The sequence below is a fragment of the Protopterus annectens genome, chromosome 14.part0, assembly GCF_019279795.1.
Source record: "Protopterus annectens isolate FY-2018-M chromosome 14.part0, PAN1.0, whole genome shotgun sequence".
Classification (NCBI taxonomy): Eukaryota; Metazoa; Chordata; order Ceratodontiformes; family Protopteridae; genus Protopterus; species Protopterus annectens.
This window is the reverse complement of record NC_056748.1, coordinates 147,379,525-147,402,122: the sequence shown is the minus strand read 5'-3', so window position 1 is coordinate 147,402,122 and position 22,598 is coordinate 147,379,525. Positions and strand designations below refer to the sequence as shown.

Here is a 22,598-nt window from a genome sequence, read left to right as displayed (position 1 = left end):
ATGAACAGAGGGAGCCACAGTGCTGTGCAAAGAATATTTACCTCTACTTGATGGCTTGTTTTCTGTCATATATTGATTTATCTGTTAGACTGTTCTGATGAGAATGTAGAGGATAAAATGTAGAGGATATAAAAACTGCCAGAAAGTCTTCCATTATGGCTTATTTAAATGACTTAAATGGAAAAGTTAAATTGGTGGCAAAATACGTCCTTTATTACTTCAGTCAGTCAGTGTTTGGATGTGTCCATTTTAGTTTATTCACCTTTTTTTATTTGAGCCTAATTTATTCCACCATTATAGACGGTCAGTGATGGCAAACCTTTTGGGTTCAGCATGTCAAAAATTCGGAAAATGCCTAACTTGACTCTACTTGTGTTTTACCCCCCAACAAAAAATAAATTAATTAAAATAAATAAATAAATAAAACAGCATGGCTCTCAATACATCAAGGAAAAATCTCAGCAGAATCCGGGACAAATCTAGAAATAACAGACATGGACATTTTTAATCTACTAGTACTGTTAATTTGAGACACTGACAGAAAAAATGAATGTGAATTAATATACAATTTCTGAAGTAAAATGAGTCTATAAATCTAATTATTGTCATTATTAAGTTTGAAAAGTTGGGATCAAGAGGGGTTAGTTGAGAGGAATGTAAAACAGGAAACTCCTAGAAATGCAGACTACTTGCCCTTTGCAGAAGTGTAACCACAAAAAGGAAACAATGTAAGCACTGCCCTTTGCAGACTCTGTCGAGAAAGTATATTCAAATAGTCTGAGGTTGATAACTTCCTTACCTCTGCAGGAGTGTTGTTGAACTGGCTTGTGGCACAAAATAATTCAATGCACTTCACACAAGCAACAAATGCAAAAGCAGTTTCTTTGGTAAATCTGGTGTTGTGACCACTGATGTGTCACCCAAAATGTCGTTGCATGCCACCTTTGACATGCGTGTCATAGGTTTGCCATCACTGGACTTTTAGTTTTTAGCTTTCTGAGCTTGAGAAAAGCCAAGATTCTGCATTAGCACAGGCGAGTAAAGCTGTTTTTGGTGGGGATTTTGCATGTCAGGCTTCCGTTAAGGAACCTCTCTTCTCCAGTTTCATAACTACCATGTCATGCCCACACCTTAATCTAAGATTCTAAGTGGTTCTTTGAGTTTGGATTTCTTATTGTGAAGGTGTGCTTTTGTGTACCCAGTGTTTGGAACTTCATGCTGTTTAATAATCATATCTGGTCTTCAGGGTGGTCTGGGCCTTTCTGAGGGTGAATCTTTCGTCACCTGACTAAAAGTGGTGACCCTTGAACTTCTTGATTTAAGATTTTTGAAGGGCCATAGAAAGTGTCAGTAGAAGGAAGCATTGAAGTGTTTGACTACAGGGACTTCGTGGAAGATCAAGTGATGTGGTGAGTAATCACACATCCCTGTTGCATCTCTATCAGAATGCTTACTGTGTGCTGTTGAACTCTGTGGTTTGTTGCTGGGCGTGTTAGAAGTATTTACTATTAAAATAATCCAAGTTAAGCATTTTTACTTTATTTATATAATTTATCATGAAATTGCATGTATAGCACTTTTGGGATACATATATTAATAATGCATCTCGCTTACTGTATGCTATCAATGGTTCTTTTTATATTGCAGATGTTGAGTGCGGTGGTGGTTTTTATGTCCGTAGCTTGGTTGACGACATTGGTAAAGGTAAGGGTGCTTTATGCTACAGCTCTTTGTATGTGACAGTGATGTCAAAAAATGCTTCCTCTGCTTGTTCTTTGTTGAAGTCACTCAAAAGGGGGGCATCTTTCACTGCTCTGTTTCCTTCGCACGTTGCTGTATTCCTGACGCTATCATTTCACTTCCTGCCAGCAGTTACCTGTAGATATTAGCCTTTATTCTATGCTGTACCATGTACTGTTGAACTGTGTTGTTGCAGTAGTGCTAGGTATTAAATACATGTGCATTCCTTTTGGTTATTTAAGCTAATAAGATGTTGTTTTTCACCTTTGTCCACTTTTATCCTGCTTGAAATAGTTCAGAACAGAATAGTGTCTACTGTGTTATGTCCCCCCCAACTCTGTTGCTTGATGGCACAGTGGTAGTGGTGGTGATTTTCAGTGCCACCTACATTTCACAGCTCACTTCCCCTTGTCTGTGTAGAATTGTCCTTGTTTCATAGTTTCTATCTCCCATCCAGATTTTTCTTGAACAGTGCCAATGAAGGGCTCTGTCTCACATGAACTGGGATTTTGTTCCAGAGTATGGGTAACCTCTGTGTTATGAATCTATCCCTCTCCAGCATGTCCTATTCATATTTGTGCAGAGGTTGAAATCTTAAGCTCAAGGTTCTGAGTGGATTTGGATTTTTTTGATGGAGCATGTCCATCAGTTCTTGATTGACATGGGCCTATATGTTAGGCAAAAATCACCTCCTCTGCGTATGCTGCTGAATAGAGCTGAGTTTTCTTCTTTAATCCTAAAGCTGGATAAGGCACATGTTTGAGACCTATGATCCCTCTTGGTGAGGTAATTCTGGGGGTCTTTCCAGTTGTTGTGCGGGGTGGAGCATCCCAAATGGAGCATTATATTTATTCAATCATGGCCTGAGGGAGAGGAATATATAGAGGAGGTACAATGACCTCTTTTTGATCTGGATTCATGATGAGATGATGAAATGGGCATGTAGAATGTCTTTCTGACTGCTTTGGCACATGTCAAAGGAGAAAGGAGAGGTCACTATCGACTGGAGTCCCTGGTTACTTCTTCATTATTCAGTGGGTTGTGTCACGTGATCTACGCGGATAACTTTGTTTTTCTTTGGGGATGACTATACATTTTTACATTTTTAAGTTTGAGGCCATGATTCGGCACCTCGCACCAGTTGTCCGCTTCAGTGAGAGGTTTCTTTTGGATGTGTAGTGTGTGCAGGTGAATCAACATAGCGCAGTTTGCACCCAGTCGCTTTGTCAACTCATAATCCTCATCCCATATTCACATCTGAGAAGTAAATGCGAATAAGAGAGGACCCAGAAGACTGAGTGTGGGACACCACTTTTCGTGACTGGTTTTTGAGTCTGACATGGCTCAGCAATTTTGACCTTATGGGTTCTGTTTTTTAGCCAGGGTACCACATACCCATCTTGTTACAGCCAGATTGCTATTTTAGGCTTTACATATGGATCAAGAGTGCCAGGTGTGGTATGCGTGTCAAAGGCTTTAGCCAAGTCCAAGTAGGCAGTGTGGACAGCCTTGCCCTCGTCGATGGCACTAGTGACCAGGTCGAAGGGAGATCCAGCCAGGTTTTAAAAAGAGAGGAAGGATCTGCCTTTTACAAAAACGAATCTGGTGGGATCAAGGGTCTTGTGATCCCCCAATATGGACTTTTATATAGGTTCCATGATGATTCTTTCCATAGCCTTACCAGACCAGGCTGGTCAAACTTATGGGGGCGGTAGTTACACCAGGGTCAGTGGAATTTCCCCTTTGTGGAGTGGGACCACTGTTGCTGTCGCCAGTGTTCAGGTACATATCCTGTAGTGAGGCTAGGATTGAATGGCGTTCTTAGCTCTTAGGGTTTGGATTCATCTTGAAGTTCCACGTAACGCGCAACCCGGGGATACCATGGGGTCCCATATAGATGCTGTGTTTTTGTCTGTTGAGTCTGATTTCACCTGTATGTCTGTGATGACAGGTAGGTTGCATTCAGCAGGGATAATTACTTCATCTTTAGAGGGGTGAGGGAGGGGAGAAATTTGCACTGAACCTATCTGAATTTTGTCGTTGTGTGTGGTAGAACTCGCATGAATTTTTTCATCGTTGTGTACCCACTCAGAGCAATTGAAGGAAGGCCCTCCCAAGGTTCTATAATAATTGAAGGCCTTTTTCTTGTCTTTGGTTTTTAGGCAATTTTTTTTCTCCAAGTTTGCTTTAGATGTTTTTAGGAGAGAACGTAGTTTTACTTGTGCTGGCTAGGGAAGCCTTTCCCTTGCTTGTTGGCTTTTGCCTGGTTCCTGCAGTAGCTTTTGTTGTACAGTTTGATGTAATGATGTCCTATCTAGCCATCATTCCAATACATATGGGTTGGTCTCTGGCTGGGCTCGACTTCGGCTGGTTCCAGGATGACCACCACCAGTCTCTCTTGTGGCTGAGCTGGTATTCTAGATCCCAGGATGCACTCACACTGGTTCGAGATCTGGTTGCGGCTCAAGAGCACTTGCGTGGTCTCGGACTTGGCATTCGAGCTAAATTGCTTTAGTTGGACAGTTGTTTTGTCTGAAATAGGCTTCTTTTATATCAAAAGCTGTTTTAACAGCTAATGTTGTGATTCTGTTATTAGGCAGAAATATTTAACTTGGTATTTTTGTGAAGCCAAGTTGTAGTGGTGTGTGTTTTTGTATTAGACCAGCGGTCCCGTTTAAGTCCCATTTGTTTTAGAGTAAGTTCTTGTGTCACTTGCTTATTAGTTGTTCTATACTTTTGTATAGTTTTTTTGTCTCTATAGTAGGAGAATGTCCACAAAATGTCATAGACCTTGAGATTTAAAAAATGCACTAAACATCTATGTAAAATGTCGATAACTGATGATCACTTGGCAGCTTTGTGTGTACTGTTTAGGAAAAGCATCTTCAAGAGTCCTGCAGAGTCCATCCGCTTTTCTTCTCGAGTCAAGAGGAGCTCTCCTAGAATTTTTAAAGGGCTTATTGCTCCAGGGCTTGAGAGGCTTTGACTTCACAGCTCTCCTACTTCGAGCCAGAAAAATGGTCGGTTCGACAGCAAAAACGCCCTCAGGCCTCTCCTTACGGCCGAGCTCGACTTGGGCGAGGGTGGGAAGCAGTCTGCCTGCGATGTCTCACCTGGAAACTCCTGCCGTTTGAGCCGAGAGCGGCGCCGATCGAGAGGTGTGTCAGGTTCATGGCTCCACTGTCCCGGGCGATTCTCGTTATGCTCAGACACTTGCCCTGGCGCCCGAGCGGCTTCGCGGCTCCTTCTCTCCGGAAATAGTGAAGGAATCGAACTGCGGCCGTTTCTTTGGAACTGCTTCGCGGAGCGGTCCCTTGCCTCTCCGGAACCGATGGAAGTCTTCGGACCCGATGGTTTTCTTCGATCTTGAGGATATCCGGTCCGGACATAGTACGATTAACAGAAGCTTTCCTACCTTGTTCTTCTTCCAGTCTCAGTCGGCTCTGACCCGAATTGGTACTGGAGCCGATAACTATCCTACGCTAATGATTCCTCCTCAACAGCCTCGGCGCCCGTTGGGCTCGGTGCTGATGGATCGGTCGAGGGTAATCGAGTCAGTTCCGACTCTTACTTCTACCCGTCTCTTGGGTGGGGTTCTGCGAGGACCCCCTCTGTCGTGGAGGTGCTTAGGGCCAGATTCTTTGGGTCCCTAGCCTCTCTCTTGGTGCGCTTCGATGCTATGCTCGTCCATTGTGGCAAATCTTTGGACCTTCCAGGACTCTGGGGGTCCACCTTCCGATGCTATGAGGAGTGCCTTAGCAAATCTTCTGTGGCTGCTTGACCTTTTCACCTACCACCTTCCATGGATTGATTCTCTGGGTGGTCTTTCACCACGTGTCTCACAGGATTCCCCCTAGGAACCTGGATAAGAGGACGGGTGGTTCCCTTCGCTGAGAGGTTCCTCGGCCCAGCTTTGGAGATAATGGAGAAAAATTGAAAGAGAGGAAACCGCGTTGACTCCCTGATGAGTCTCTGACATGGATGCGACCTCGAACATCGCGGAAGGGTGGCAAAGTAGATCTCTCTGTTGAGTATGCTCGCTTCGCCCGGACATATTAGAAATCCTCAAACTTCTCCTGTCGACTGGCAGTCCATAGCCCTCTGATTTGGAGTCGGTCTTCCTCGAGGCCTTTGAGACAGCCTCGCCTCCTGGGTGTCTCTCAAATGTTGTCTTCGAGCTCCTGGATTTGATCTTTTTATCCAAAGTGGTGGCACTGCCGGATTCTATGGAACCCGGTGCCTGCTAAGCCCCAACAAGTTCCTTTGCGGCTCCACGTCCGCCCATCCTCAATAAGAAGCGTGGCAGTAGATGGTATAGTGGTGCTGCATGCTACCCCAGCAAAGATTTAGCAGAACCCGGCGTCCGTCCATCCCTCCTAATAAAGAGTCTAGGAGCATCGATGGTCAAGGCAAGCGTACCCTGACTTCAGCTTTACCTGCGTTAAAAGGTCCCTGAATTAGCGCCTCAGTTATCTACCCTCCATCCTTGTCCAAAGGTTTGTAAACTGTCTCTTCGACAGTCCCTAGAACTACCTGTCTTCTTTCCTAAATTTCAGACAGGTCTGAATACGCTCTTTCACTGCTTAGACGCACACACAATTAAGTGCTTTTATTTGGATAGGACGAAAACCAGAAAAAGTCAGACCAGCTTCGTCTTTCTTTTTTTCATAATTAGGTAGATAATCACTAAAGTCACTATTACAAAATGGATCAGGAATTGCATTATACTCACATTTTATGCATCCCTAATGAAAACCCTATAAACTCATTAAAGCTCATTCTACTAGAGCTTATGGCTACCTCAGCAGCATTTCATTCTAAACTTCTTATTTGATGACATTGAAAGGGCCGCACGTGGACCTCTTTTACATACCATTTTTCACTTTTTCATGATGTGGCATCCAGGGGTCGCAGCCTCCTCTCCTCCGGGTTCCACAGTTCTCAGGAGTGTTTCTCCCCTCCCACCAATCTTTTCCTCTCTTGAAGACCTGATGATGTTATACTAATGGGTCTGTCTCTGTGTCTATGATGATCTTGGACAAACAAGATCAGAACTAGTGGTGGTGCATCCTGGGATATAGAATAAGCTCAGCCAATAGAGATCTTGCTATTCTATTGTATTGAGTGCCGAGGAGTCGGGCGAGGATGCCAACCCATATATATGTTATGCATGAATGTGTGAGATGGATCCCATACATCTAAAGTTATGAGTAAAACTTGATAACTAAAAGTTTATAGCACCGTTTCTGCAAAGGGGGTCTTTGAAGGATTCAGCATTTTTGGGATGGTAGTTTTCCATTAGCAGTAGGCTTAAAAGGATATCATTGACTTCTTAAGGGCAAGTCAGCTTTTGAAAAGTTTTTTTTTCACTGTAGTCTTTTTTGTTGGGGGGGTGATGGGTGGGATATGTACATCAAGCGTGATCAGTTTATGACTAGTGAGGGGGTTTATAGGGGTTTATATCGGTTTGACCCATTGTTTGATATGTTTTGATAATCCAGGTATCTCTCATTAGAAGTCTCGTGGGAGAGTATTGAGGATTGCTCCATAGCATTTGGAGTTAATGAATTCTGGGCCAGGGGGGCTAGGCTAAAATAGTGGGCCTATGTTCTTGCCATGGTGAGTAAAACGTATGGTTTCAGTGCTTCATGGGTAGCCACCAATGAGAGGAGAGGTGTAGGTGTCCTTTATGAAAAATGGACACTCCTCTCTTCAGGAACTCTGAGGAGGCGGCGCAATATGAGGTATAACCTGGTAGCTGGGTATCCTGCCTCAGGAGCCAGACAGGTTTCAGTTACTGCTGAACGCCGATGGAGCACATACTGAGAAGTGCTTGAGAGTGAAAAGTGCTTGGATTTAGACTTAGACTTCTGAGCAGCATTACCCTTAATTTTTTCACATTTTAATTTTTTTTTTTTTTCCTTTTAGCATTTGTAAAAGTTGATATGGGGGCTTTGAGAGCCTTGTGGCCAGTATCTATGGGCCCAGTGGTGCCAGTATTTTAAAGCCAGTGCGCTTAGAGAAACAGCGTGGCTTGTCAACATGTCATCCCAGGCTGACAGACATTGGATCCCCCTAAGAATGACACCAGTGATTAAGCCAATTGTTAAAAAACTGATCATTTTCTTTGTACTGAGGCATCATTCTTGGGTGAAGGCCAGGATGCTGCTCAGGGTCAGGGTCATACCAGTTCAGGCTACATAGTCAGGAGAGCTCCTCAATGTCTCTTTTCATGTCTCAAGGGAGGTGCGATCTCAGGTCATTTCACAATCTGCCTACAATGATTGCATCATACTTGTACTTGCTGTGTCAAAGACATACTGCGTAGGTTGACTGGGCCACTCTTACTACTCAGCCTGGGTATGTAATTTTGAGCTTTATCACTGTGCCATCCCATAAAGTTGACTTAGACACAATAGTATAAATCTGATTAACATAAATAAATGACATACCGGTTCTGATTTGCTGTTGAATAACTGAATCTGTGTGGTTCCATGGTGTAATGGTTAGCACTTTGGACTCTGAATCTAGTGATCTGAGATGGCAGGAAAATTTAATTTATTCAGAATGCTTTTCTGGGAACCTCCAACTGAGTTAGTCAGGGAATATACAGTTGAAAATATCTCAACAATTACACAGTATAAATGTTCATTGTTTGTGCAGATTACATTTTCGTTTGTTCAACAAATCAAGATACTTTTCTTAAGTAGCTTAAGGTGTCTTTACAGATTATCAGTCTTTGAGAGGAGAGGGTAAATACAAGAGAGGACTGTTTCTTTCACAGAAGTAAAAATGATGGAGGTATCTATGCATGCTATTGGGAGAAAGCTTACAGGGTTTTTGCCACCATACCTCCTTACTTCTAATATCTGAGGTCCTATCATGTTCGGGTTAGGTTATTAGTCCATTCAGAGAAACAGGCTGTCAGTGAACTGGCCTCTTAGTCCCATAAATTTGTATTGTTTAATGGAATAAAATTAGCTTTACATAGTTGAGAAGCATACCTCTCAACTGTTCTGATTTTTGCAGGATCCTCAGATCATTGCTTCATATTTTTGCTCTGTTTCTCCTGAATAAATAATGACAGACATTTGAATTTCGAATGTCATGCTATTCAGAAAATGTATCCAAATGCAAAATCTGTTTTCCTATTAACTTTCTAAGTTTATAAGGGCAGTATTTAAAAATTGTCGCTATTTTTGGGCTGCTCTTTCCTAATTATTGTAGGCTTTGTCCAGAATTCTTGGACTAAGAGGTTGAGAGGTATGCTGGGGTGGGGGTCATATTTCCTCTAAAATCTTGTAACAGTTCTTAATGAATGAATGAATGAACTAACAGTTCTTATGAATGAGTAATTCCACAGGCCAACGATGAGAGAGAGTAATAGTGACGCTGTAAGCATTTCACAGGGAACGTAAGCAGTATGTCAGGCTGTACTGCCACAGGTTCTATAACCAGCTCAGACTTAATCATAACACTTTAGGTCAGCCTGAATAAATCACTGCTACATCCACTCTTTGAATGAGATGGTAAACCAGGGCTCCATCTGGCCAAGTTGATGATAGCTCAGGTGGATGTAAAAGATCCCATGTCAGTTGTAGAAAACAAAATAAGGGAAGTCCCCCATTGCCCTGGCCGAATTTTCCCTAATCAGTCTGAATACTGTCTCCGGTCTCCCCTGAAAAGAAGCCATAGACGTAGCAGGACAAGCCTTATACAGTTTCCATTCTGTGACTGCCATTGTATTTTGCTACACTTTAATTTATTACAGTCTTGGCTGTGTGTGTTTTTGTTTTGCCTGTGTTGCATCTTGCCCTTACTGTTTTAGTGAGGGCTGAAGTAAGTAGCACAGGGACTGAGTGAGCCCTTCTGGTGGACATGTGGCATAACATGCATGTCCACATGTAGAAGATGTCATTACCTTCTTAGTCCAATTCTAGGTTACAGGGAGTAAAGGAAAATAAAAATCCCAAGATAGTATCCCAGTGTGTTGTGGAGGGCACACAGTTGCACACACCTGGACTTTCAGTGGTGGGGGGATCACTAGTGCACCTGTGGTACATATTTGGGAGGTTAGAAAAATGTTCAACAATTAAAGCTGCAGAGTCCCATCTGTCAGATCGGCGCATGAGTACAATATTGTATATGACTTGGTGAAAATCTTATGTTATGTAGTCCAATCTCGCCTACGTTCTTACCCGTGGGTTCGGAGCCGAATGTCGGCTCCGACTCGGCCAAAACTTTTCTAGCTCGAAGTCTTTCTATTGGCTGGGCTAAGATGGTATCCCATGCTGCACTGCTCTATATCCCAGATCTCGTTTGTCGCTCTTGTAGCTCGGACGTGTTCTCGCTCTTGGCTGTGGCTAAGTACCCTTTTTTCTTCATTATTAGAGAACTGGTTGCAAACAAAAGCTATTTTAATAGCTATTGTGTGTTCTGGTCTTGTATGGTGAAAATGTTTTGTGTTTGATCGTTTTTTCTGTGGTATCCCACTAGCTGTTCCAACGGGCTAGGCCCGTTTCAGTTAGAGGACCTAGTCTGTCCCTTGCGTCCTTGTGTTATATTTTTTACAGGTCTAAAACTGTTTATATTAGAGGTTTTAGTCTTCCCCTCCTGTGTTGTGCCAAAGGATCATTTTAGTTAGAGATCTTGAGGTTCTCGTTTGTGGTAGTGTTTTTCCCGCCTTGTGACTGTTGGTACTGTTGTCAGTTATTGTTGTCTTTGGTGCTTTGTTGTAGCTAACTATGCCCAAAGATTCTAAAGAGCACAAGCCCTCGGGCTTCAAGAAATGCTTTAGGTGCAGCTATAAAATGTCCATTGCCGATGGACATTCTGTCTGTGTGTATTGTCTGGGACCAATCCATCTCCAGGAGTCGTGCAGTTTCTGTCATGCGTTTAGTCTTAGAGTTCTCCAGGAAAGGAAGAATAAGTTGATTTTGAAGGGACTTCTGAAACCCTCCTTTGAGGAGGGTCTGGAACTGCTTCCAGCTCCAAGACAAAATCTTTGAAATCTAAAAAGAGATCTCCGGCTCCATCAGTCTCCGCGGAGCCACTGGAGAAAATAGCAAAGTCTGCTTCGACATCCTCGGCTCCATTGTCCTCGGGGCCGCAGGAAGTGTCTGTGGTTATGGAACCGGCATCGGCTCCAATCATTTTGGAACCTATTTGGAGCCGATCGCCTAGCATTAGGCCAGCATCACCTCCTCGCAGGTCCCCTTCGGAGAGGAGGTCTCGATCTCCCTCTCTATCCTCTAAATCCTCCAGGACCTTATCAGATGTGGACGTCAATAGAGTGGTGCAGAGACTCCTTCAGTCACCGGTTTTGGCAAAATTGTTCTCTGCTCTGACCCAGTCTGCTCCGGAGCCCATCCTTCAACCTGCTTTGATACTTCCTCCGAGTGTATCTCAGCTTTTGGAGCCGGAGTGCTCGGCTCCGTGTGATGTCCCTAGGTCAGTTTCGGCAGCCCCTCCTGGCTTATCGGTGCCAACATCAGCTCCAACCCCATTGGTGCCATCCACGGGATTTAGGACTCAGGATTCTTCAGTCGGACCCGAGGGAGAGGCTTTGGGACACCTATCGGTTCCTAGTCTCCCTCTCGGTGCTTCAGCGTGGGGAAGTCTGACTCCTGTCGTGGTTTCGGAGGCTGGTCGCTCCTCTGACTCAGGGGGACCGGCCTTCAAGGCCATGCAGAGTGAGCTGGCCAGGTCATCAGCGGCATCATGCAGGTCGGTTACTCTGTCCCCTACTACACTGGTGCAGGTCTCTGATCGCCATCTATCTCTAGACAGCGGAGGTCCAGTGCCTCAGGGTACCCTCATGAGTGGTCCCCACATTTCTGAGGGCCCCTCAGAGTCCTTCCCTGAGGACCCACCGAGAAAGAAGACATGCAAGAAGAAGCACATAGATTCCCAGGCTGAGTCTCTCACATCAGACACCGACCTCGAGGAATCGGAGGGGTCCCCTAAGTCATCCTCTGAGGATGTTTCTTTCTCTGACATCCTAGAGATTTCGAAACAAAGAGGTGACTGGCTATCCAACGCCCCCTCTGAGGAGGGAGTCTGTCTTCCTGAAGGCCTTTGGTGCTCAGCCCTCCGCCTCCTGGGTATTTCCACCCTTTGACGAGCTTCTGGATGTGGTCTGTCAAAGGGTGTGGGAGACCCCTGACTCTGTGGAATCAGTCCCCAGGAGACCCAATAAATTTTTGTCTGCTCTTCCTTGTAAGGAATTTGTGTGCAAGGGAGTCCCTGTGGATGCCATGGTGGTGGCAGCAGCCACTCAGAAGGAATTAGCCGAGACTTCTTCCACCGTCCATCCTCCTAACAAGGAGTCTCTAGGACCATGGACCGGTATGGGAAGCATACCCTTTCTTCAGCGACCATTACCTTATGGTCACTGAATTATTTATCTCACTTTACACGGCTCCAGAGAGATCTCCTCAAGGAGCTTGGAGGTACTCTCACGCGTAACGTTTCTGAGGTGGTGACCCAGGCGGTTAACGCTCAGATGTCTACCCTCAATTCCAGCGTTAACTCCTCTGTGAGGCTGATCTCATATGCAGCTGATGGAGCGAGTAGGGCAGCAAGTTCAGGAGTTCCTCTTAGGAGACAGGTCTGGATGCGCCTTTGTCATTTTGCGGAGGCCTTCAAGTCTTCATTCACCGACGCCCCTTTCGATGGTTCCTCTTTGTTCGGAACCAAGGTGAAAGACACCCTCACCAGGTGCGAGCAGGAGGGAAAAACTCTGTCTGCTGTAGGAGTCAATTTTTCCCTTCCCTCTAGGCCTTATCCCAAGGAAGAAATCACAGAGATTTTTCCCGGTGCACAAGGTGAGCCCCCTTGCAGAGGAGGGGGTGGTTATTCAGGGAGATGCCGCCCTAGAGGCAGAGGAGGCCCCCACAACTCTGGAGGCCATGATTCCTTTCGTGGTCCTCCCTACTGCCGCTTCTGATGGGAGGCCCGACTGTGCGTTTCAGGAGCCAGTCAGGGGTCGAATCTCATTATACCCGGAGGCCTGGCAAGACATCACATAGGACCAATGGGTTCTATGAATAATTTCCGGAGGATATGTCATCCCCTTCTCGTCAGATCCCCCTCCAATCAAGAAAATCCCAGATGTTCCACCCAGTCAAAGGGATTATGCAGCTTCAGAAGTTTCAAAGCTGCTAGAAAAAGGAGCCATCCAACATGTCCCCTCAGACCAGATCGGATTAGGGACTTACTCCAGATTCTTTTTGGTGCTGAAAAGGACAGGGGACCTGAGACCCATATTAGATCTCAGACAATTGAATACCCACGTGCAAAAGTCCAAGTTCCGAATGGTCACATTACAGTCTATTCTCCCATTGTTGGGAAAAGAAGTGTGGATGTGCTCCATCAACCTCAAGGATGCTTACTACCACATCAAGATGGACAGGCATCCAGAAGTCACCTACACTTCTGGCTGGGAGCCAGTCATTTTCAGTTTCGAGCCCTGCCTTTTGGTCTCACCACAGCCCCCAGGGTGTTTACCAAAGGCATGGCAGTGGTGACTGCTCACTTGAGACGTCAGGGATTCCAAGTGTTTCCATATCTGGATGACTGGCTTCTTAATGCCACCACCAGGCATCTACTAATTCAGACCAGGGATGCTTCTCTAATGTCAGCAGCTGGGCATCACATTGAACTGGGAAAAATCTGCCTTGTTGCCCTCACAGCGTGTCACTTTTATAGACGCAGAACTAGACACCATCCTCATGCGGGCGTTTCTACCATAGGAAAGAATCAGAGTCCTGCAAAAACAAGTTCATGCCTTGCTCCCCCTGAGAAGAGCAAAGGCAAGATGAGTCCTCCAACTATTAGGGACAATGGCTGCGATGATTATGTTAGTCCCTCTGGCAAGGTTACATATGAGACTCCTTCAGTGGCTAATTTTTGCCCAGTGGTCTCCAACATCTTCCACATTCTTACCCTATTCTACTCACGGACAGGTGCAATCAGGATCTCAGTTGTTGGCTTCGCACTGACAACCTGAATGCAGGAAAGCCCTTCGTTCCTGCGCCCCCTATTGCCACGGTGACCACGGATGTCTCCCAGATGGGGTGGAGGGGCATTATCTAGGCAGGACAGTCCAAGGCACGTGGCAAGAGCACGAGATGCATCTGTATATCAGTGTCCTGGAGGTGAGAGCAGTGTTACTAGCGTTGCAAGCACTTCAGAGCTTTCTTCCTCTCGGGACTATTACAATCCACTCGGACAATATGTCAGAGTGTGGTATCTGAACAAGCAGGGAGGAACCAAGTCCTATCCCCTTTGCAGAGAGGCCATGCGAGTGTGGCAGTGGGCAGTGTCTTCCCAACGTTTTCTGGTGGCAACGCACATTCCGGGGAAGTCCAATGTGATCGCAGACAGGCTAAGCAGAGCTATTCTGATGTCTTACGAGTGGTCCCTGAACTGTCAAGTTGCGGAACATATCTTCTGCAGGTGGGGTCAGCCTTGCTGCGACCTCTTTGCCAGCCCCCTCAAAGCCAAATGCAGCAGCTACTTAACATTGATCCCCCCTCAGGGGGAGTCACCCAGGGATTCTGTAGTCCACGACTGGCCCTCCGGTTCCCTTGCTCTCAAAGGTTATTCAGAAAGCGCAAGCCTTGGGAAGCAGAATGATTCTGATTGCTCCACACTGGCCTCGTCTAATTTGGTTCCCCTTTCTCCATCCTTATCTCATGGACGCTCCTTGGATTCTGGACTTACAACCAGACTTACTGACACACATCAGGGCAGCTCCATCCCTCTCTTCGGACCCTCTGGTTGACAGCCTGGCAACTCCACTTCCGTCATTAGTTAGGCTTTATCATTTCTCACCGGAGGTGGTTCATATGTTATCTTCCTCTCATAAGCCCTCCACCAGGAAGATTTACTACAGTAAATGGAAGAGGTTTTCATTCTGGGCTCACACCCAAAAGACTGACCCTTACACGGCTCCAATTTAGTCTGTATTGGAGTTCTTGTCTATGCTCTTTAACCAGTGTTCAGCGGCCACAACCATTAAAGTCCAATTGGCGATGATTTCTACCTTTCATGTCGCAAACGAGCCTAGTCTGATGGCTCATAGACTCTGTAAGGCTTTTCTGAAGGGCACTCTGTTACTTTGTCCTCCAGTATCGGAACCTATCATGCCCTGGGATTTAAACTTTGTTCCACAGGCTCTTACTTCATCCCCATTTGAGCCTGCAGCCACTTGTGATTTAAAATTCTTAACTTGGAAGACTGTCTTTTTAGTAGCCATCACGTCAGCCAGATGCGTTTCAGAGCTTCAAGCCTTATCAGTCAAACCCCCTTATTTGATTTTTCATAAGGACAGGGTTTCTCTCAGACCCAACCCTTCCTTTCTTTCCAAAGTGGCGTCAGTTAGTAACCTTTATCAATCTGTTGAGTTGCCAGTGTTTTTCCCCGAGTTCTCAAACAAGGCAGAATTTAAATTTCATCAGTTGGATGTACACAGACAATTACGTTTTTATCTGCACAGAACCAAAGACCTCAGAAAATCTGATCAGTTGTTGTTTGTTTCCTTTTCGGAAAACAGAATTGGGTCTCCTGTCTCCAAAGTCATGCTGTTCAGGTGGATCTCCAGTTGCATTTCTTTCATTTATTCCTCAGGGGGTAAAGATTTACCGTTCCCGGTGAAGGCTCACTCTACTCGGTCTTTATCTACATCTACAGCCTATCAGGCCAGATTGTCTATGGATGATATTTGTGCTACGGCTACTTGGGCATCTCCTCAAACCTTCTGCTTCCCCACCTGTTGGTTTATTTATCTCCTCACACCTTGTTACTCATTACAAGTTGGATGTGGTATCTAGGGGCAGGTCTTCCTTTGGTTCCACAGTGCTCAGGAGTATTTTCCACTGAGCCTCCCAGGATTTAGGTGCTAGGGACACTGTCCCACGGGTAAGAATGTAGGCGAGATTGGACTACATAACATTAAGAAGTTATGTACTCACCATAACGTTCGATGTATGTAGTCCATCTCGCCTAACATTCTTACTCACCCCTCCCTCCTTCCCCCTTCCAGGAGGATCTGGAGGTTAGGTCTGGTTTCAAAGCTCCCTTCATTCTTGGTTTGTTCTTCCTTTCCTTAGGTGGTGGTATGCATGGAGAATGAGGGCTGGTGTTCGCAGCAAACTAGATCTGGGGATATAGAGCAGTGCAGCATGGGATACCATCTTAACCCAGCCAATAGAAAGACTTAGAGCTAGAAAAGTGTTGGCCGAGTCGGAGCCGACATTCGGCTCCGAACCCACGGGTAAAATTGTGAGGCTTGATAGACTACATACATCGAACTTTATGGTGAGTACATAACTTCTTCTTATGCTCAGATTTGTTTTCTCTAAATGGTTCAAAGCCATTCTGTTAAAGGATAGGATTCTAACATTGTTGACTTTTTTGTTGACTTTCTGTTTTCACAAGGTGGCCTAAGCTTTATTATAATACAGAACATTTTAAAAAGTACTGTTTGCCTTGTGTAGGTACTAATGAGAAGTTTATTATTACCCCTTACTTTTAGAGTTGTCTTGCTGTGCCCATGTGAAAGAATTGACCCGAACTAAGCATGGTCCATTCACTCTGCAAGAACACATACTTAAGGAAGAACAGTGGACAATTGATGAAATTGCAAACTCTATCGAACAGTGCCTACAATTTCTTCCTGCAGAGCCATCTTGTAAAAAATTAAAGACTGATGTAGAAGAGTGTCCAGAGACAAAAGACATTCACAGTGAAAATGGAAAAATAACCCTATCAGAAGATAAATGATAGCAGTGAAGTGGTATATGCCTTTATCGTGTATACTTGCAAAGTGCAGCTGTTAATTTAGTATTGACTGATGAAACTTTTTTCATTTTTAGTTAGATCAGCTGTAAATCTGAATATTTTAATATGACATTGGTAACAGAAGATGTTTTCTATTTTTCACACAAATAGAAATATTAAAGTATTCACTTGTTTGCCTATAGTGTTCATCCATTTTAATCTTAAAAAATTGCAGCATTATATCTTAGATTTTAAAAAGACTAGTTTGTCTGTACGGATTGAAAGGTTATAAACACAATTAATGCATAAAAATGTATTAATTTTTTTTGTTTCTTTCGATTTGTTTTGATCCTGCACCCATATAACTGTTAAATCTCAGTTTCATTTGACTCATATGTTCCCTCAAATTCTGGCATCCTAGGACATGAGAGGGAAGGAAGATGCATAGCTCACAACTTTCATCCAGCAGGGATTAGGAGAGTTTCTGAATGCTTCCTAACCTCCCTCCCCACCTTTGGCCAGGCGTCTTGGTGCAATGTTTGCTTCACTGAGACAGACATTTGTGTGCACTTTGTCACCTGCGATTCTCTTCTGAAGTCCTGTGTATTGCTTGGTGGGTTCACTGTCTGTATAGTTTCTGTTGCAGATGTACTTATAGGCCTTCCTTCATCAGTACTGGTGTGGTGGGACTCCTCCAACTCCCTTCACTGGAAGGGGAGAGCTGTTTTCTCACTCCCTTATTTCCCCTGCTGGTTCCCCTAGAATCTTGTCCCCTCGTTATACCTGGGTCATCTGTAGTAACACTGTGGCAAAAGCATACTACTGTCCAGAACTGTCCAATAAGTAAAATGTAATTTGGGGTACAGCTGTTTAGGAAGCGTTTGCAAGACCAGAAACAGTGAGTTGAAATGGCAAATGGTCAAATATGATTTCTCATACTTTCCTGCTGTAGTTTTTAATCAGTGTGAAAGTTAATTTCTGTTAAACTATTAAAGTTGTTGGAAATAAGGTGGGTAAAGACAGCACTATCTAGCACAACTAAAGAAACAGACAAGGGGAGCACAATATTTCAGCAGTATGAATGACTTTCTATATTTTTTATTTGACATTACTAACATGGCTTCCACTTTTACTGTTACCCACAATAAAAGGTGGAGACTTGGCTGAATTCACATTTAAAACCTCAATTCTTTCCTTAAATTAAACCTTAAGGAACAAATGAACAACTAAACAATTGTAATTAAACTTGAACTTGGCTTTATATGAAAACCAAAGTATGCATTGGTACAAGGAGGCTTTTATTCTCATTAATTGATGAGCTTTTTTTATTTGCAAAGCACTTTTTTATTTGTAAAGCAGCAATCACAACAGGGTAGTTTTTTGCCGGTAAGTCATTCATTTTCTTCAAATAAGCATTCAAAATGAACCATTTTCACTTTTTCAGAATTTGATTATTTTTACAGACCCAAAATAAAAAGCTTCCTACATACAGTGAATTTGAAGAGTTTACAGGGGTTTCACTTTTGTTAGCTGCTCAATTTATTTATTTTTTTTTTATTTAACATTTGTTGACCGGGAAAGTCAACTGGTCTTCGCTGCTCGAGTTTTTTTTTTTTTTTTTCCTTAGCCACTGTAGTAATCTTAGATTGGCTAAGGCTATTGTCATTAAGCGTTAGAAAACAAAGGAATGTTTCAAAGTTTGGTTATACTGTGTTTAAGGTGGAAGGCCATTAATACTCTGCATCTACATTTACAGAGTGTGTGTATATATATATATATATATATATATATATATATATATATATATATATATATATATAGTTTCCAAACGAAGAGTCTGTTGACTTCTTAAAAGCATGAAGTTTGGCACAGCATTCTATATTCAGAGGTAACCAATTTCAAGATCTCGCTAACAATTGCATTATAAATTTGGCTCCGGTAGCAGTTCTGCATTTTGGGATTAGGAATGTATAATCTGTTCCTCTTGGATTTATTAGATGGTAACATTTTGAAGTTTAGCAATAACCAGGTTTCTTTGTCATGCACTGCATGATATTCCAGACATAACCTTCCTCATAACCAATGATAAGTTACGGAATGCAACTTAGATCTCTTCAAATGTTCTTCATAATATAAGTTTTGACATTCGGTAGGTTTGGTGAACTTCCTTGGAATATTTTCTAGTAATGTTAGATCTCCTTTGAAATATGAACAAAATAATGAGATGCATACAATAATTGGTCTTAGTCTTGTAAATGTAAAGGATTTAACCAAAACCTTTCCTGATCTAGTGCCTGAATTTTTAGTAAGATTCCCTTAACTGTCATAACTTGAAAGCATGAGTATTATTCTTAAATTTCAGATTTTATGTTACACACGTACCCAAGTCGTCATACTCACAAAATCTAGTTAATAGTATCTGTACCCAAGTTGAATTTTTGTACAGGTGTGAGTGGACTGAAATACAAAACATGACTCTTCGGTATTTATATGTAAAACTTTATCACTCAACCACTTGTGTATCTTCTGAACATACGAGTTGAATATAGTATCGTCAGTGAAACTGGTTAAAATTCACTTATTTTAATGCCATCTTTATATTTTTGCACCCAGTACATGTTATTAGGTAAAAAAGAAAATACAAAATTGAACAGTAATGGGACATTATGGACCCTGGGGATCACCAGAACCAATTTCTGACCAAATGGAAAAGTGACCATTCAGTTTAATACATTGCTTCCTGTAATTTAGCCAACCCTTTACCTAATTAATATATATGGGTTAATATTCTGGGTGATCCAGGGAGTTAATACCGTGTGTGGCATGCTGCCAAAGGTAACACTGATGCCATTGTCCAAGGCTTCACTAATATTATCATAAAATTGGACTGGATAAGTAAATGTAACAATAATCCTATTTGTTAACCAGGTAGGCCCACTGGGCATACATTCCCATTTCAAGGGCGACCTGGGAGCAAAGTTTAAGTGACTTGTTCAAAGTCACACAGTAGGCAAATAAGGGCTGAGGGAATGAAGCCCTCTATTACAAGAATTATAACTTACAACCTTAACCTCTGCACCAACTGCCACAAAGTAGGGTACTTAATCATAAAACCATGTTGGGAAGTATCAGTTAAATTAATTTCTTTTCCACGAAGCACCTCACAAACAGTTTAGTTAATATTGATGTTAGACTAATGCATCAGTAACTGGTGATGACATCATCTCTGGGCACTGTATTGGCAAGTTTCCAACTATTAGGAACAATAGTGTTTTTAACAGTAGGGTAAATTAAATAAAATAGTAGTTTACTTATTTGGTCTTCTATGTTATAAACAAACAACCTGGCATTAAATCCAGGTCCTCTGATCAGTTATATTTAATGGTAGATAAAGCTTTTTTAAACATGTCTTCCTCATTTGTGGGATTTGCAGTTTGTTCAATGTGTGAGATCTTATTGTATGATACAAGTATAACAAAATTATTCAGATGATCTGCTAATTAATTGTTGTTACTAATAATGGTACCCTCATGAGAAGTCGGGCCCCACGTTTGGTGACTTTTCATGCACTGTTAATGTAGGTATAATACTTCTTGGGGCTCAGACACTTCATCATTGAGTCCTCATAAGTAGTCCTAGACACTAACTCTCTACATACCTTTTTGAGTATTTGGTTGGAAGTGCTTGAGCTATGCTGCTTACATGTCCTAAACTTTCATCTTTTCTTTAACTTTTTTGTTCCACCACCTTAACATATATAGAATAAGATAAAACAACCGATTAAAATGAATTCAGAATGTTTGGACATTGTTTGAAATGGACAGTAATGACATAAGTAGTACTGTGCTCTCAGTACCGCAAGAACAGTCAGTATTGTCATAAGTAGTACTGTGCTACCAGTACCAAATGAACAGTCAGTAATGTCATAAGTAGTACTGTGCTGTCAGTACTGAATGGATAGTAATATTATAAGAAGTACTGCTCTGCCAGTACCAAATGGATAGTAATGTTATAAGTAGTTCTGCACTGCCAGTACCAAATGGACAGTAATGTTATAAGTAGTACTGCGCTGCCAGTACCAAATGAACAGTAATGCCATAAGTAGTACTGTGCTACCAGTACCAAATGGACAGTAATGCCATAAGTAGTACTATAGAACCAGTACCAAACGGACAGTAATGCCATAAGTAGTACTGAGCCACCGGTACCAAACGGACAGTAATGCCATAAGTAGTACTATGGTACCAGTACCAACTGAAGAATAGTGCCATAAGTAGTGTGGTACCAGTACCACATGGACAGTAATGCCATAAGTAGTACTGTGCTACCAGTACCAAATGCATAGTAATGCCATAAGTAGTACTATAGAATCAGTACCAAATGAACAGTAATGCCATAAGCAGTACTATAGAATGGGTACCAAATGGACAGTAATGCCATAAGTAGTACTGTGCTACCAGTACCAAATGAACAGTAATGCCATAAGTAGTACTGTGCTACCAGTAACAAATGGACAATAATGCCATTAGTACTGTGCTACCAGTACCAAATGAACAGTAATGCCATAAGTAGTACTTTGCTACCAGTAACAAATGGACAGTAATGTTGTAAGTAGTACTGTGCTACCAGTACCAAATGAACAGTAGTGCCATAAGTAGTGTGGTACCAGTACCTAATGAACAGTAATGCCATAAGTAGTACTGTGTACCAGTATCAAATGGACAGTAATGTTATAAGTAGTACTGTGCTACCAGTACCAAATGGACAGTAATGTTATAAGTAGTACTATGCTACCAGTGCCAAATGAACAGTAATGCCATAAGTAGTACTGTGCTACCAGTACCAAATGGACAGTAATGCCCTAAGTGGTACTGTGCTACCAGTGCCAAATGGACAGTAATGTTATAAGTAGTACTGTGCTACCAGTACCAAATGGACAGTAATGCCATAAGTAGTGTGGTACCAGTACCAAATGAACAGCAATGCCATCAGTAGTACTGTGCTACCAGTACCAAATAAACAGTAGTGCCGTAAGTAGTGTGGTACCAGTAACAAATGAGCAGTAATGTCATTAGTAGTACTGTGCAACCAGTACCAAATGGATAGTAATGTTATAAGTAGTACTGTGCTACCAGTACCAAATGGTACAGTAATGCCATAAGTAGGGTGGTTTGTTTGTGTCTTTCAGCTTTTCCTGGTTAGGGGTCTCCACAGCGGAACTCCAGTCCGCTAATGATTAGCAGTTGATTTTTATGTACCGGCTTGCCAGGCCTGACGTACGACCTTCAACAAAGGTACGCCCATTCACGCATGTCTCCACGCGGAAGATGCTCTTGTTGAGAATCAAACCGAACAGCGTCTTACTGTGAGGCAACAATGCTACCACAGCAGCACCACCAGCACGAAATGAGCAGTAATGTCATAAGTAGTACTATGGTACCACTATCAGATGAACAGTAATGCCATAATTAGTGTGGTACCGATACCAAATTAACAGTAATGCCGTCAGTAGTACTGTGCTACCAGTACCAAGTGGACAGTAGTACCATAAGTAGTACTGTGCTACCAGTACCAAATGAACAGTAATGCCATAAGTAGTGTGGTACCAGTACCACATGAACAGTAATGCCATAAGTAGTGTGGTACCAGTACCAAATGAACAGTAATGTCTTAAGTAGTGCTGTGCTACCAGTATCAAATGAACAGTAATGCCATAAGTAGTGTGGTACAGTAGCAAATGAACAGTAATGTCATAAGTAGTGTGATACCAGTACCAAATAAACAGTAATGTCATTAGTAGTACTGTACTACCAGTACCAAATGGACAGTAATGTTATAAGTAGTACTGTGCTACCAATACCAAATGGACAGTGATGCCATAAGTAGTGTGGTACCAGTACCAAATGAACAGTAATGTCGTAATAGTACTGTGCTGCCAGTACTAAATGAACATTAATTTCATTAGTAGTACAGTGCTACCAGTACACAATGAACAGTAGTGCCATAAGTAGTACTGCACTACCAGTACTAAATGAACAGTAATGTCATTAGTGGTACAGTGCTACCAGTACCAA

The 22,598-nt window shown here is 42.8% G+C and overlaps 1 protein-coding gene across 1 annotated transcript in view; it reads left to right on the top strand.

Annotated features, from left to right (window-relative positions):
• TRUB1 (TruB pseudouridine synthase family member 1) overlaps window positions 1-16,718 on the top strand; it is a 394,215-nt gene extending 377,497 nt beyond the window's left edge. Inside the window, exons 7-8 of the mRNA XM_044055897.1 lie at window positions 1,648-1,704; window positions 16,280-16,718. Of these exons, the coding sequence (XP_043911832.1) occupies window positions 1,648-1,704; window positions 16,280-16,527 (305 nt within the window). The 3' untranslated portion in view covers window positions 16,528-16,718. The remainder of the gene's footprint in view (window positions 1-1,647; window positions 1,705-16,279) is intronic.
• The last annotated feature ends 5,880 nt before the right edge of the window (window positions 16,719-22,598 follow it).